Source organism: Jaculus jaculus, chromosome 8, assembly GCF_020740685.1.
Source record: "Jaculus jaculus isolate mJacJac1 chromosome 8, mJacJac1.mat.Y.cur, whole genome shotgun sequence".
NCBI classification, from domain to species: Eukaryota; Metazoa; Chordata; class Mammalia; order Rodentia; family Dipodidae; genus Jaculus; species Jaculus jaculus.
The window spans coordinates 117,994,495-118,009,039 of NC_059109.1; the positions used below are offsets into that span (position 1 = coordinate 117,994,495).

At 46.4% G+C, this 14,545-nt stretch overlaps 1 protein-coding gene and 1 non-coding gene across 3 annotated transcripts in view; both read right to left on the minus strand.

The window, feature by feature from the left end:
* The window catches only part of Tti1 (TELO2 interacting protein 1), a 62,329-nt gene that overhangs the window by 27,768 nt on the left and 20,016 nt on the right, over nt 1-14,545 (minus strand). For both annotated transcript variants that reach the window (XM_004666680.2, XM_045155854.1), the window contains one exon: nt 4,555-6,882. In XM_004666680.2, coding sequence (XP_004666737.2) covers nt 4,555-6,841 — 2,287 coding nt within the window. In that variant the 5' untranslated portion in view covers nt 6,842-6,882. The remainder of the gene's footprint in view (nt 1-4,554; nt 6,883-14,545) is intronic.
* LOC123463097 lies at nt 3,834-3,940 on the minus strand. The gene has a single exon (XR_006638709.1). It is a non-coding gene; the product is annotated as a U6 spliceosomal RNA (small nuclear RNA).

Genomic DNA, 14,545 nt, shown 5'->3' on the forward strand with positions numbered 1-14,545 from the left:
CATACATCACAAAACACACACACAAAGAGAGAGAGAGAGAGAGAGAGAAATAAGACAAAAAGCCCTATAGCCTAGCCATTGAAATATGGGCCAGTGCCCTGCTTCCACAGACAGCAAAGCAAGACGGGTCACCTTGAGCACTTGATAACGTCCTTTCGTCATGCAGTGCCTGCCCAGAGCCAGAGAGACAGCGGGTGGGAGAGCGCCAGGCGACTGGGAGTAGCAGGGAGCAAATGTGTGACATCCCTCTATGCGATCTGAAGGGCCCTATGTGGAGAGTCACTTATGGCATTTCTTCAGTGCCCATTTCCAGGGTATATCAGGTGCTTGGCACACTCCATGGCATTGGTTCCCAAACAGTTAAAGCCCAGCTCTAGAATTTTCACTGCTAGGACTAGACACACTGCAGAAATTATTTCTAGATTCAAGGCTAGTGCCAGGTTTTAAATGTCTTTGCTCACAAATGGGATTTAAACATATGAAAAGCTCAGCCCCACTCTTAATGCAAATTAAAACTGTAATAAGGTGCTATTTTTCTCCTGTTGGATTAGCAAAGATCAAAAGCTTGATAATAGACAGTGTAGGAGAGGGCGTGGCAAAATTGGCACTCTTACATGACTGATAGAGTTTAAATTGGTACAATGTCTTAGAAGAGCAATTTGATAATTTATACATAATACTATGAATAAGTTTTCTTTTTCTTTTTTTTTTGTTTTTTTTAGGAATTTATCCTACCAATCTACTGAAGGCATGTTCAAAAGACAGCCAGTGCAGAGCTGACTTTGCCTGTTTTGTGGTGGCAACAGATTACAAACAACCACTGCTTCTCTGTTAGTGCATGTGAAAGCACTGTGTATATGTGACACGGTTTCCAAAAACAAGAACTGGGTTGTTTCAGGCTTTTCAGAAGTTCTCTGAAAGCAAACTCAGCTCTCATCTGAAAAGGGAAGCTATAGCTGGGCAAGTGGATGACAAAGAGAAATGCCAGCTGCAAGTGCTGCTTAATGCAAGTGTAATCTCTATGACTTAAAATGTGAGGGAAATCTATCTCCAATTTTGTTTTATTCTGCCCCCGGCCCCCCAGGATGTTCCATTTCATCTCAACCATCCTTACTGCCCTTTCGATCCATGGAGACCCCGCTCCTCCTCCACCATCCTAACCTTCCTTTCTAACCATGGAGACCCGCTCCTCCTCCACCATCCTAACCTTCCTTTCTAACCATGGAGACCCGCTCCTCCTCCACCATCCTAACCTTCCTTTCTAACCATGGAGACCCCGCTACTCCTCCACCATCCTAACCTTCCTTTCTAACCATGGAGACCCGCTCCTCCTCCACCATCCTAACTTTCCTTTCTATCCATGGAGACCTTGCTCCTCCTCCACCATCCTTACCTTCCTTTCGATCCATGGAGACCCGCTCCTCCTCCACCATCCTTACCTTCCTTTCTATCTATGGAGACCCCACTCCTCCTCCACCATCCTTACCTTCCTTTCTATCTATGGAGACCCTGCTCCTCCTCCACCATCCTTACCTTCCTTTCTATCTATGGAGACCCCACTCCTCCTCCACCATCCTTACCTTCCTTTCTAACCATGGAGACCCGCTCCTCCTCCACCATCCTAACTTTCCTTTCTAACCATGGAGACCCGCTCCTCCTCCACCATCCTTACCTTCCTTTCTATCTATGGAGACCCTGCTCCTCCTCCACCATCCTTACCTTCCTTTCTATCCATGGAGTCCCTACTCCTCCACTTTAACTCATTACACAGAACTGCAACACTTTCCTTTTAGAGGTGACTAAAAGCCTCAGAACTCCATGACAATTTGGTTTCCAAAACCCAAACTGAGATTATCCCCAGAGAGAACATATTTTCTAGGCCTTTTTGTAACTTATTTGTTTAAACTTCAAGTTGAAATGTAGAATAGGTCCCTAAAGTAGTAAAGGTAGGTTTTTTGGTCTATGAAAGCCAGTTCCACTCTGGAACATCCTAGGAGCTAGCTTTTCTGAGGAAGAGGTCCATCAAGGCAGGCCTGGGTGGCTCTTGCTCCCAGCTGTTTCCCCAGGGTCTCAAGGTAGGTTTTATGGTTTGGATCTGAAATGTCCTTCAAAGGCCACTGTGCTAAGGCCTAGCCAGGTGCTGTTGGGAGGTGGTGGACACTAGAATTGGCAACTAAAGTGTGAGGAGGCCATGACTGGCAAGAAGCCCTGGGAGGGTCTAACTTGTCCCTGGCTTTTCTGCACCATGCTCTTGTACCATGTTTCTACGCCTAAAAGCAATTGAGCAAGCTGACCATGGATGGGTAACTCTGAAACGCCTCTGACACCATGAGCCAAAATAAACCTTTTCTCCTTTAAGTTGTTTGCTGTCTCTACCATGCCCCCATGCTTTTGTCACAGCTAACACAACCAATTTGTGAGCAACTGCAAAGCTGAGACCCAATGTCTTCCATGGCCTGTAAGACCCTGCAGGAGTCACCCTGTTTTCTTTCTCATCTTGTACTATACTCTCCTCTCCAAACACCCCCAAGCCCTCCCTTCCCCTGGTTATTCACCAGCTATTCCCTTGGCCTGAGTGGTCTTACAAATCATACGACAATGTGACAGCCTGAATGTCCTGATAGGGCCTCCTCATCCTTCAGGTTTCGGCCTTTGTGTCACTTCGCCAGAGGCCCTCGTGGGACTAGGCAAGCTAAAGTATCCCATCCACAAAACTCCCATGCATCAAGGTATTAATTTCCTCCCAAGTGTTTATCAGCCTACATGAGCTTGTTCTGATGATTAGTTTACTCGCTCACCATGTCCTTGGCAGCAGCAGGGACACCCAGTGAGTTCATCTCGTTCCTGCTGCATCCTCATTGCTTAGCACAGCATCTGACATGCAGCAGGACTCTCCTGGTGAAGGGAACACTCACGCTGTAGGTTTCTGAATGTTCATGAGTGAATTAATGAACACTGGAAAGGGTGTCAGCACAGGGCACAGCACAGTCCCTACCCCTGTCACCTTTCTTGGGAAAGGTTCTTACATGGTCTTGACTTTGTAACCTGACAAAATGAGGTCAGTGCCCATTCTACCTGCCTCATAGGTTATTAGTAGCACAGAAACAAATACTGGAGATATGTTCTATGGATAAAAGACATCTAGTATATAGCTCATTGCTTCTTAAAGATTGACTGTCTAGTTGATGGATTCCTCCTCCCCTACCCCCAGAGGTAGGGTCTCACTCCAGCCCAGGCTGACCTGAAATTCACTATGTCGTCTCAAGGTGGCCTTGAACTCACGGCGATCCTACCACCTCTGTCTCCAGAGCACTGGGATTAAAGGTGTGTGCTACCATGCCCAGCTGATGGATTCCTATTTTAAAAGACAGGGTCTTGCTGTGTAGCTCAGGTTGGCCTCAAACTCATAATCCTCCTGTTTAAGCTTCCTGAGAGCTGGGACTACAGGTATGTACTACCAAACCTAGGTTTTTATTTATTTATTTTTCAAATGGCACAATAATTTGCCATCCTAATGGTAGCTAACATCTCTAGCAAGTACCCAATAGGATCAAAAGAAAGAGAAACTTAAGCCAACTCATTTGATTAAAAGGACGTTTTTAGATTGGCTGTCTTATGTGGGCATATAGCTACATACAGTGACATGTAGCTATTAAAATTAAACTGAATAAAAGATTTAATTCCCAGATGGCTATGGTGGTTCATATCTATAATCCTAGCACTCAGCAAAGGACTGCTACAAGTCAAAGGCTTGACCTACAGAGTAATTTGTCTCAAAGATAAAAAGAGTCAATTCTCAGTATTACTAGCCACATGTGGCTACTGGCTATGTATAGTATTTGGAACACTTCACGAATTTGCGTGTCATCCTTGCACAGGAGCCATGCTAATCTTCTCTGTATCATTCCAGTTTTAGTATATGAGCTGCCGAAGCGAGTACTATGTATTGTATTTGGAAAAACAGACATAGAACGTTGCCATCATTACAGAAAATCCCATTAAGGGGTTGAGGATTTGGAAATGCTCACTGAACATGTGGCCCTGAATCACTACCCTGGAAAAGAAAATGAAAAACGAAAAGAAAGTTCCAGCAAACAGTAGTGTTCCAGCTATCTGTGGGCCACACCAATTCCCACTGCTCCTGTTCTCCATTAGCACAGACACTGCTAAGTACCATCAGTATCCATTTGGTATACTAGAAAGAAGAAAATTGTGATAAATCCTGACTTTATCCCTTATTAATTGTGTGACCATGGCTAAGCAGGATCTCACTGAGCCTCGGCTTTTCTTATTAGCAAAATAAAAAGTACTGTTTATATTTAGTCTGCAGGGTCTATATCCTTGGCGCAAAGCAAGAGTTCAGTAAATGGCAGAGATTATACAAGTATAAAAGAAAAAAACAGTGGAGTCCTACCATCCCCTGTGGGGCTGGAAAGACAACCTTTCCAATGGCTTCCACAGCACAACCACAAACATGGGAGAAAATAAAACCAGGCAAACTAGGACACGGGCTCCTATCCTCTGGATTGGCATTAAAAGGGGCTTTTGATGTACCTAATGCTGCCAGCAGGGCATGCAGAACGCTGACAAAGGAAGTAGCTCTCTTATCATAAAATTGGTCCAGGGTGGCCAAGACATCTTGAACCACATCTGTCACCAAAGGCAGTAGGCTAGCATCCGAGTTCCGCAGCATGACTTCTAAGACCTGTGGGGTATGAGGATGCAGAGCTAGATGACGCAGGTGTAGAGAGATACCATTCACCAAGTAGTCTGAATTCTGATTGATGAGGTGCTGCAGGGAGTCATAGCCACAAGCGTGGCAAATGTCTACCATGGTGCTGGTGGCCACTTGACTAATGAGCAAGGTTTGGTCTCCAGCCTTCTCCAATACTGGATAGAGGGCGGACATCAGGAGCAGACGAAAGTCTTTGCCTAGGGCATATGCAAACTGGCCAATGCCTTCCAGCTGGATGCATATCTGCCAGATGTTACTGTTCATGGAGCAAATAGTGGGACCTGGCTTGGAGAAGGCTGGAAAAGACACGACTTGGCAGGTGTGTGCACCAGATGTGATGGCCTGGAGGCCTGGCTGCTCCTCCCCCTCCTCAGCTTCCATACAGGTAAGCAAATACCAGTTTTCATGGCTTGTGTATTCTTCTAGTATAGATGCCACAATCCCTCTCAGTTCCTCTGGGCCTGTTTCTGAACATTTTTCATGAATGTCCTCCACGTCCAGCCCAGCAGCCCCGATAACCAGTTCATTCAAGATCATGGCAGCTTGCTTCCGGTAAACCACTGATTCATGGTACAGTTCCATAAAGTGATCCACAAGCAAATACAGGTTCCCATAGTAACCAAGGAGCTGACAAATCTGCCGCAGGAGCAGGAAGACTCTCTCGTCAGTGAAGAGGCAGAAGTGTCTCCTCTGGACGTGGGTCCATGGTCGTGTAGCCAAGGCCTTCATAGGAGCATTCAGCTCATCAGAGTTCCAGCGCCGTTCTTCCACTATTTTGACATCAGCCACATCTAGTTCGAGAACCTGGATGAGAGCTCTAGAGAGGCGCTGGAGATGGGCTACAGAATTGAGAACAAAGTTTATTTTTGGGCCCAAAAGTTTCAGATACCCAAGTAACAAGGAGAGGGTAGAGAATTTGCCCTGATCATCTTGGGTGTTCATTAGGCGGGGAAGAGACGTGGCAAGGGAATACAGGCTTTCTGACAAGAGGTCAGCAAAGGCTCTGTTGCCCATCACTACTTTCTGATCTGCAAAGAGTCTTAGCACTTCACGGCATGCAGCCTGGACTTCAGGACTCTCATCATTCACGAGGCCCACCAAAGCCTTCAGGAGGGGTCCCCCAGATTCAACCAGGGACTGACTGCACTTCAACAGAAGGGTCTCCACAAATTCTACAAGTTCCAGCCTCACTTTCCAGTGTGGGTGCACAGAAACACACTCAATTATCTTTTTAATAAGGATTGCCAACTTGTCGCCAGTACTTTTTACCCAATCTGCTTCCCTGTGAACCATTAGGTCAGCAAGTCTGTGCTCAACAGCAGGTTTTGCTTGAATCTTTGGGATTCTCCTGAGCTGTTCATCTGCCAAAATGAAGCCCACTGTCTTGTGAAAGACCTTTAGGGAAGATACTACGATGCTGTGACCTTGTTTAAAGTCTCCTGTGATGATCCTGGTCAGTGCAGTGGAGATTCCTGGTAAGAAAGAGGCCAGCAAGTCCCCCAGCTGCTGTTCCTTGAGCTCACCCAGGTGCTTCGGGTGGTCTTGACAATCGCACTGTAGGAGCAGAACCTGGAGACACTGTAAGGCAGCGATTTTAATTTGCTTTGACTTCTCCTGTTCTGCCAAGCCCAACAGTAAAGACACAGCAAATCCTAAACGAGGCAGAATGGAGGGCTCATAAAAAGCCAGAATGATGTCGCCATAAGCCGAGTGCATTAAGGTGCTAAGTCCCCGGATCACAGCCAATTTCAACTCCTCTGACGCAGCTGCGGGCTTTTGGGAGCTGGGTGAGTACAGGCAGGTGGAAAGTTCCGAGAAGAGGTCTTGGAGAAGCTCCTGCTCCCTCACACATGTTGACGAGAGGATGAAGGTGAGGCACTCCACCACGCTCTGGATCAAGCGATCTCTTTTGGGACCTGGGGTCTTGAGGGCGAACCGCAAGGGGAAGAGGACGTACTGCTGCAGCTCCTGAAGGGCAGCGTCACTCACGGCTTGTAACTGAGCCTGCAGATGTTCCACGTTCTCCACCGTCTGGGCCTTTGTGAGCTGAACACAGACTGGACGTAAGATGCCAAAGGCCTCCTGGGGGGTATCAAACACTGCCATTGTGCAACAGCCTTCCCCTCACCGAGGGAACATTCTGCAGGCTGGAAGAAGGAAGTGTCTCAGTAAAGAGGGTCAAGCTCAGAGCAAATACAAAGTGAGGTTACACATGTCCATTCAACACAGCTATGGGGCCTGTGTGCCAGCCACCACTCAAGAGGGGCAAAGAAACCAGTAAAGAAATGGCTTCAGCAGGCCATGGTGGCACACACTTTTAATCCCAACACTGGAGAGGCAAAGGTAGGAGGACCACCATGAGTTCCAGGCCACCCTGAGACTACACAGTGAGTTCCAGGTCAGCCTGGGCTAGACCAAGACCCTACCTTGAAAAACCAAAAAAATAAAATAAATAAATTAAAAAATATATAAGTGGCTTCATGCTGGGTGTGGTGGCACATACCTTTACTCCCAGCACTTGGGAGAAGAGATAGGAGGATCACTGTGAGTTTAAGGCCACCCTCACACTACATATTAAATTCCAGGTCAGCCTGGGCTAGAGTGAGACCCTTCCTCAAAAAAAAATCAAAAACAGGAAAAAAAAGAAGGGGGGGGGGGCTTCAGTCCAGTGGGGGAGGTGAATGTGCAGGAACACCACTAGTCTAGGGATTAGAATATTAAGCTTAGGTTCCAACTGAGTGTGAAAGTTAAACTCCTAGGAGAGCCAGATGCGCTTCACAAGAATGTGCTTGAGCCATGACCCTGGGAGGAGTGACTAGGAATCTGTGTCTAGTCCAGGGAGTTGGGTTCTAACGTGTGGTGGCAAGAGAGAAATGTTGAAGGTTTAATCTTGTTCAAGAGGTATACTATTATGGAGTAAAATGTACCATCTTAGTGTAGGTCAGTGAATTTTTTTTAAACAATGTATTTTATTTATTTGAGAGCAAGAGAAAGAGAGAGAGAGAGAGAGAGAGAGAGAGAGAGAGAGAGAGAGAGAGGGGGAATGGATGTGCCAGAGCCTCTAGCCATTGCAAATGAACTCCAGCTGTACATGCCCCCTTGTGCATCTGGCGTATGTGGGTCCTGGAGAATCAAACGAAGCTCTGCAGGCAAATGCCTTAACCACTAAGCCATCTCTCCAGCCCAGTCAGTGAGTTTTTATGTATGTATAGATCCATGTCAGTACTACCTAAACCAAGGCAGACAATGTTCCTAGTACCTGCGAAGGCTCTCATGCCCTTTGTGACCAATTCCTCACCCCTCCACAGTTCTGACTTTGCTCACTCGAGATTCCCTTGGTCTCCTCTTGTCATGGAGAGGTTTATGTGTGTGCATGTGGGGATATGATTAACTGTAGGTACTGCAGAGACCTCCTGGCGGCTGGAATCAGGATGAGGGATCCAGCCTGGGTGAGACCGACAGCAACACTAATGATATGGCGTGCCAGAGAAATGAGGAACCAGAAGCGCAGTCACAGACATCCTGGGGGAAGAGATTCCAGCAGGATGGAAAGACAGATGGCAGAGGCAGGCCGACAAACGAGACAGGTTTAGAGGTAGTGAAGAAGCTGAGCAAGTCAATACTCAAGAGTCTTGCTTTTCTCTGTGAGGAAAACTTCAACGTCATGGGCTGACAGTGAACAAGAAGAGGGATAAACACAAAAGCTTGAGGAGGGAAATGAAACCTCAAATATTCCCTCTAGGAAAGCAGGGCATGCTGGGAAGACATAGAGTGTGGCTCAAGGGTACTGTGAAATGAGCCAAAGCTCATAAATGTCTACAACTCCAAAATGCTGGTACTGGATGGAGGCTTACTGATCACCTAGTCTGGTGGTCTTGCTCGTTCTCTACCTGCTGAGGGCTTCTGGAAAGACAAAGGCAAGAAGGTCTCCTTTGCCTCTCTACCCTGAACATCCCTGACCCAGTAGCTGTGGGGCCAGGAGGCAAGTGGATGCAGGCCAAGACCTGGTGCTGGATCATGTCCATGAGTCAGGAGAGGCCTTCCAGGCACTCTGAGGAAAGGTGCTGTGGGGTCTTTGAGGCTGTCTCTGGGAGAACTCTCCTGGTTGGTTTCTGTGGACTCAAGAAGCCTGGGAAAGGAAGAAGTTCAAATCTTCCTTATCCCAGGCACAGAAAATGCCAAGTATGGATGCCCCAAAGCCTGTCCAAGGACTAATGATATCCTGTGGGCACTGGCTCACACACAGCAATCCAAAAACTGTTGTACCATCCACCTGCCTAAGGCACTGGTCCCTGAATTAATGAGTAGGAAAGAAAGCTAACTGCTTAATGGGATCTAGCAGTCAGAGGTAGGAAAAGCATCTCAGCTTTCCTCGAGGTGGTGAATCCTAGATTAACACAACTGCTAAGGCAGACAAGCACGTGAATGAAAAAGCCAATTAGGGAAGTTCAATTACAGGACAAAAGATATTTCTTAGAATTAAAAACATGATTTTTGCGGGATGTGGTGGTGCACACCTTTAGTTCCAGCACTTGGGAGGCAGAAGTAGGAGGATCCTTGTGAGCTGGAGGTCAGCCTGGGACTATAGAGTGAGTGCCAAGTCAGCTGGGACTACAGTGAGACCTTACCTTGGAAAATAAACAAACAAACAAACAAAACCTATGATTTTCCACATCAATAAAAATCCAATTGATGAAATAGTGACAGAATATGGTTAATTTCTGAGAACAAGTGAGCAGCCTAGGAGATTAAGCAGAGCTACCTTAAGAATGCAGAAGAGAAACCGTGAGACTTGGAGGACAGATCCAGGGCAACCAGCATGTATATAACTGGGCATGTGGAAGGGGAAAAGGAACAGATGGAGGAGCTACAGCAAACAAGTATCTGAGACGTTTCCCTTAGCCGTCAGAAGATGGATCTGGATTCTGAAAAGCCTGAAGGATATACCTGCTCCCATTCCAATAAAACTCCTGAATTTAAAAGATGAAGAGAAAAATCATACATGCTTCCAGGAAGAAACAAATACCTCAGGAAATAGAGAGCCTGGCTTTGAACGCCTCATGGTCAACAACGGATTCTAGAAGACAGTAGACTCGCACCTACTGACAGCAGGAAAGGACTGTGGCCCCCATGCCCTAGACACAGGGAAGACGTTGCCCCCAGTGTGGAAGAGTACACAGCTAGAGAAGGTACCATTGACCCTACCACAGGGCGGCAGTTGAGGAAGGGCTATGTCCAAACAGAGACCTAAGATAGGAAGATGAAGGAAAAGGGGAGGTTGGAGGGACGGCATATTTTTTTCTTTTAGCATGGAAAGGTTTCTTCAAATAAAATGCTCAAGTGGAAGCCTATCATATCAAGCAGACAAAATAAGAAAAAGCAGGGATGAGGGCAATGGCCTAAGGCTCTGCACCTGTCATTCACCTTAGCCGTTTCATGAAGATAATGGGGGGTCCCCTTAGGAGGACTATGTCTAAACTATGTCCACAGGCTGCATAACTAATAAACACAAAGTATGTCCTAAACTGAACTCATCTACTTTGTGTGTGTTTGTATGTGTATGTGTGTATACATTCATGTCTGAGCATATGTAATACATGTGTGCATGAACATGCGTGTGTGTGAAGCCAGAGGTGCTTACTGCCTCATTCTTTGTGATAAAGTCTCTCCTTGAACCTAGAGCTCACTGTTGGCTAGACTAGCTAGCCTCCATTTTACATGGACAGGCATTTTACATGGACTCAGGCTCTCCGGCTTGCAAGGCAAACACTTTATTTACCTGCTGTGACTTCCCTTTGTGATCCGTTGTCCTCAAGCTAGGAACCCTGGGATCTCTGCCTTCAGAACCATGGGCATGACAGTGGGGCTCTCATGCCCGGCTGACCACGCAGCTTCCTCTTGAATCCACACTGACACAGACACTAAAGCAACTTTCGAAAACAAACACCCACTCACTCTTCTCCACTCCTCAACTTCCCACACTGCTCTCCAGAGTCCGCCTACAGCAGATACCTTTTACCAAGGCTTGTAAGGCCTTTGTCAGGCCCTGGTCCATTACGCCAGTTTCATTGCTCAATGTTTCACTTAAGAGTGCCCAACCTATGGCCCATGGGCCACATACATCCCAGGATAGCTATGAATGGAACCCAACACATTCGTAGATGACAACATTGTGTTACAAAAGGCTGGACACCTCTGCCATCATGTGAACTCCAACTTGCAACCACATGACATTATAAAACTTGGTAGTTTTCTTAACAGGTGGTGCTAATTTCACCTGTCACCTCTATCCTACCACTTCTAGTACATACACCTCTATTTCAGTAGCAAACACACTGTGTTGTGTGTATTTGAACCCTACTATTTATTTACTTTAGACCAGGGCTCTAGAAGGCAGGGGAAATCCTATGCCTAGAAGAAAAGCCTCTTGCTGGGCATGGTGGCCCATACCTTTGATCCCAGGCAGAGGAAGGAAAATTGTCATGAGTTCAAGGCTAGCCTGAGACTACAAACTGAATTCCAGCCAGAGTGAGACCCTACCTCGAATAATCAACAATAACAACAACAACAAAAAGGGGGGGGGAGGGAGGGAGGAAGAAAGAAAAGCCTCTGGCTCCTGGCAGATATTCAACAATATCTACACAGATCCTGCTGTCTGGTAGGGTGTGGCGGCATGTGGCGGGCCAGCACTCCTACTGATGACTAAAACAAGAGCTGTAAGTCTTATATGATAGTTTGGTATGACTAAACTCACTAGGTAGCTCAGGCTGGCCTCAAACTCATGGTAAACCTCCTGCCTCAGCCTCCTGTTTTTGGGGGGTTATAGATGACAGCCACCACAACCACCACAAAAATTCTTTCATAAAGCATCCAACACTTGTAAGAGCACTGCAGACGAGATGGACCTAGTAGTCTAGTGAGGGAAGGATGCTCCGAGTGGTGAGCACCCCCACCCATGCTTGGTACATCTGGGGATTTTGCATATGGGCTCAGGATTAGGGAAAGGCTGCCACTGGAGAGACAGAAAGCAGAGTGGACACGTGGGGCTAGAGACAAAACTGCAGTCTTGAGGGGCCTCAACATATTAACATTTCTGAAATAAAGCTGCTGCTGAGACAGAGAAACCAATGATACTTCGGTGTTCTTCAAAGACAGCACCACAAAAATGGAGGTTTAAGGACCTTTAAACACTTGGCTGGTGACTACTTGTGGCAGTTTGAATGGATGTCCCCCAATAGATTCAGGAGTTTATTAAAGCTTATAACTTCTCTGCCTGGATGGAAGTGTCACTGTGGGCAGATTCTAGGGTCCAGCCCCAAGGTGTGTTTGGGGGTGGATCTGGAATATACAGCTAGGGCTGGAGAGATGGCCTAGTGGTTAAGGTGCTTGCCTATGAAGCCTGAGGACCCAGGTTCAATTCCCCAGTACCCACATAAGCACAAGCCAGATGCACAGGTAGCACATGCTTCTGGAGTTTGTTCCATTCACTATCTCTGCCTCTTTCACTCTCTCTCATAAGTAAACAAATAAATAAATAAAGTCTGTTTCTGGAGTTCCAGCCTAAGGTATGCAAAGAGCAGTTTGAGTTCTGCCAGGGTCCCTGCTGTTTGGCTGCTGGCTTTTGCTCTTGCTTATGGTGGTGGATTTTCTCATTTTTGCCATTATGGAACTTCCCCTGGATCTGTAAGCGTCAGTAAATCCCTTCTTCCCATAAACTGTGCCTGGTTTGGAAGTTCATCCCAACAAGGTGAAGCTGACTATGATCTACTCCAGACACAGCAAACTGTGAAGCTCCATTACGTGTAACTAAACGGCTAAGCTAAAGGCCTTGGAGGAACAGAGTGGACTTCCCCATGCTCTCTCAAACAGACAGCCCATGAGGCTTGCAACTGCAAGTCCTGGAAGCCAGTCAGTGAGGTGGGACCACCGCGGCTCTGAGCCTGACCAGGACTGCAACCCAACAGTTACTCACCTCAACCCCTCATTAAGCTAAAGTGACACTCTAACCTTGAAAAGGAACCACAGTGGGTTTGAGCCTGACCAGAACTGCAACCCAGCAGCGACTCAGTCCTTCCTGAGGCTAAAGTCCTTGGCTCCCTAGACTGTGATTAGCCTAACAGAAGAAAGGCAGAGCCCTCTCTGATGAAATATAACATTACATGGAACCAATGATATTCTTTTATATAATGTCATTTCTGAACATGTGAAGAGGCAAGACCAAATAACTGATATGAGGAAAACCAGAAAATAAAAGGAGACCCACAGACAAACCAAATATTGAATTTAGCAAGCAAAGCTTTAAGATCAAACAGGGTGTGGTGGTGCAAGCCTTTAATCCCTGTACTTGGGAGGTAGGAGGACTGTAGTGAGTTAGAGGCCACCTTAGGCTACATAGTGAATTTCAGGTCAGTCTGGGCTACAGTGAGACCCTACCTCAAAAAACCAAAAATAAAAAATGAAAAATAAGATCATGTAGTCAAGAAACAAAACTATTTTTCCCTTGAAATAACTTCTCTTTATACCCTAAGACATCACTTATTGCTGTCCTTTTTTGTTGTGTGTATTCACAGCCACGTGCAGGCCTCAGCACGTGTGGAGGTCAGAGGACAACCTCCAGTGTCAGTCCTCACCTTCTACCTTGTTCGCAGCTGTGGTCGAGGGCAGCTGGCCCATGAGCTTTGGGATTCTTCTATCTCTGCCTCCCTTCTCTCTGCAGGCACATTGGGGTCACATACTCATGCAACACATCCAGCTTTACGTGGGTTCTGGGGATCCAAGCTTGGGTCAACAGGCTTGTACAGCAATTGCTTTACCCACTGAGCCATTTCCCTGCTGACTTCTTTTTTTTAAAATTTTTTTTGTTCATTTTTATTTATTTATTTATTGAGAATGACAGAGAGAGAGAGAGAGAGAGAGAGAGAAAGAAGGACGCAGATAGGGAGAGAGAGAGAGAGAATGGGCATGCCAGGGCCTCCAGCCACTGCACACGAACTCCAGACGCATGTGCCCCCTTGTGCATCTGGCTAACGTGGGACCTGGGGAACTGAGCCTCGAACCAGGGTCCTTAGGCTTCACAGGCAAGCGCTTAACTGCTAAACCATCTCTCCAGCCCTCCCTGCTGACTTCTTAACAGGTGATTTTAAGGTAGTAAAGCTAGAATTTAGAACTAGAAAATTCCATGCATTCAAGGCATCTTGTTTAATATAAACTAAGTTGAATTAATTATACTTAAAACTTGATTACACAGTTATTGAATCCTAGGATTATAGTTTTATCTTAGGTAGGCTTTTAATTTGAATGTGCTTAATCAAGAACCTTGTAGTGTGCCCTTTCCACTGCAGCCTCTGCTGGGACTGCTCGAGCTCTAGACATGTGCGCCTGGTGAGGGCTAGGACCACTTGAAAACAGGGCACTCTTGACACCCTTAGAGAAAGGAAATAGCACCACAATCGTGGTTTTCGGATGCCTTCACCTGAATGAGGAACCTGTCCCCGCCAGGAATTCAGATTTTGAATAGCAATGTCAACCATGTAATGTATTCAGTCCCACTGTCAGGAAGGTCCTCCTAGTTAAATTACTTCAGATTAAAAACAAGAATCTTTTGATCATGGTATAAATCTTGACTTGATTTTATTTTGTTTTTAAATAGTATGTCCTCCTGATGCAACTACTATTCCTTGTAAGCTCATTAAAAATAAATTTGTGGGGCTGGAGAGATGGCTTAGCAGTTAAGCGCTTGCCCGTGAAGCCTAAGGACCCCGGTTCGAGGCTCAGTTCCCCAGGTCCCACGTTAGCCAGATGCACAAGGGG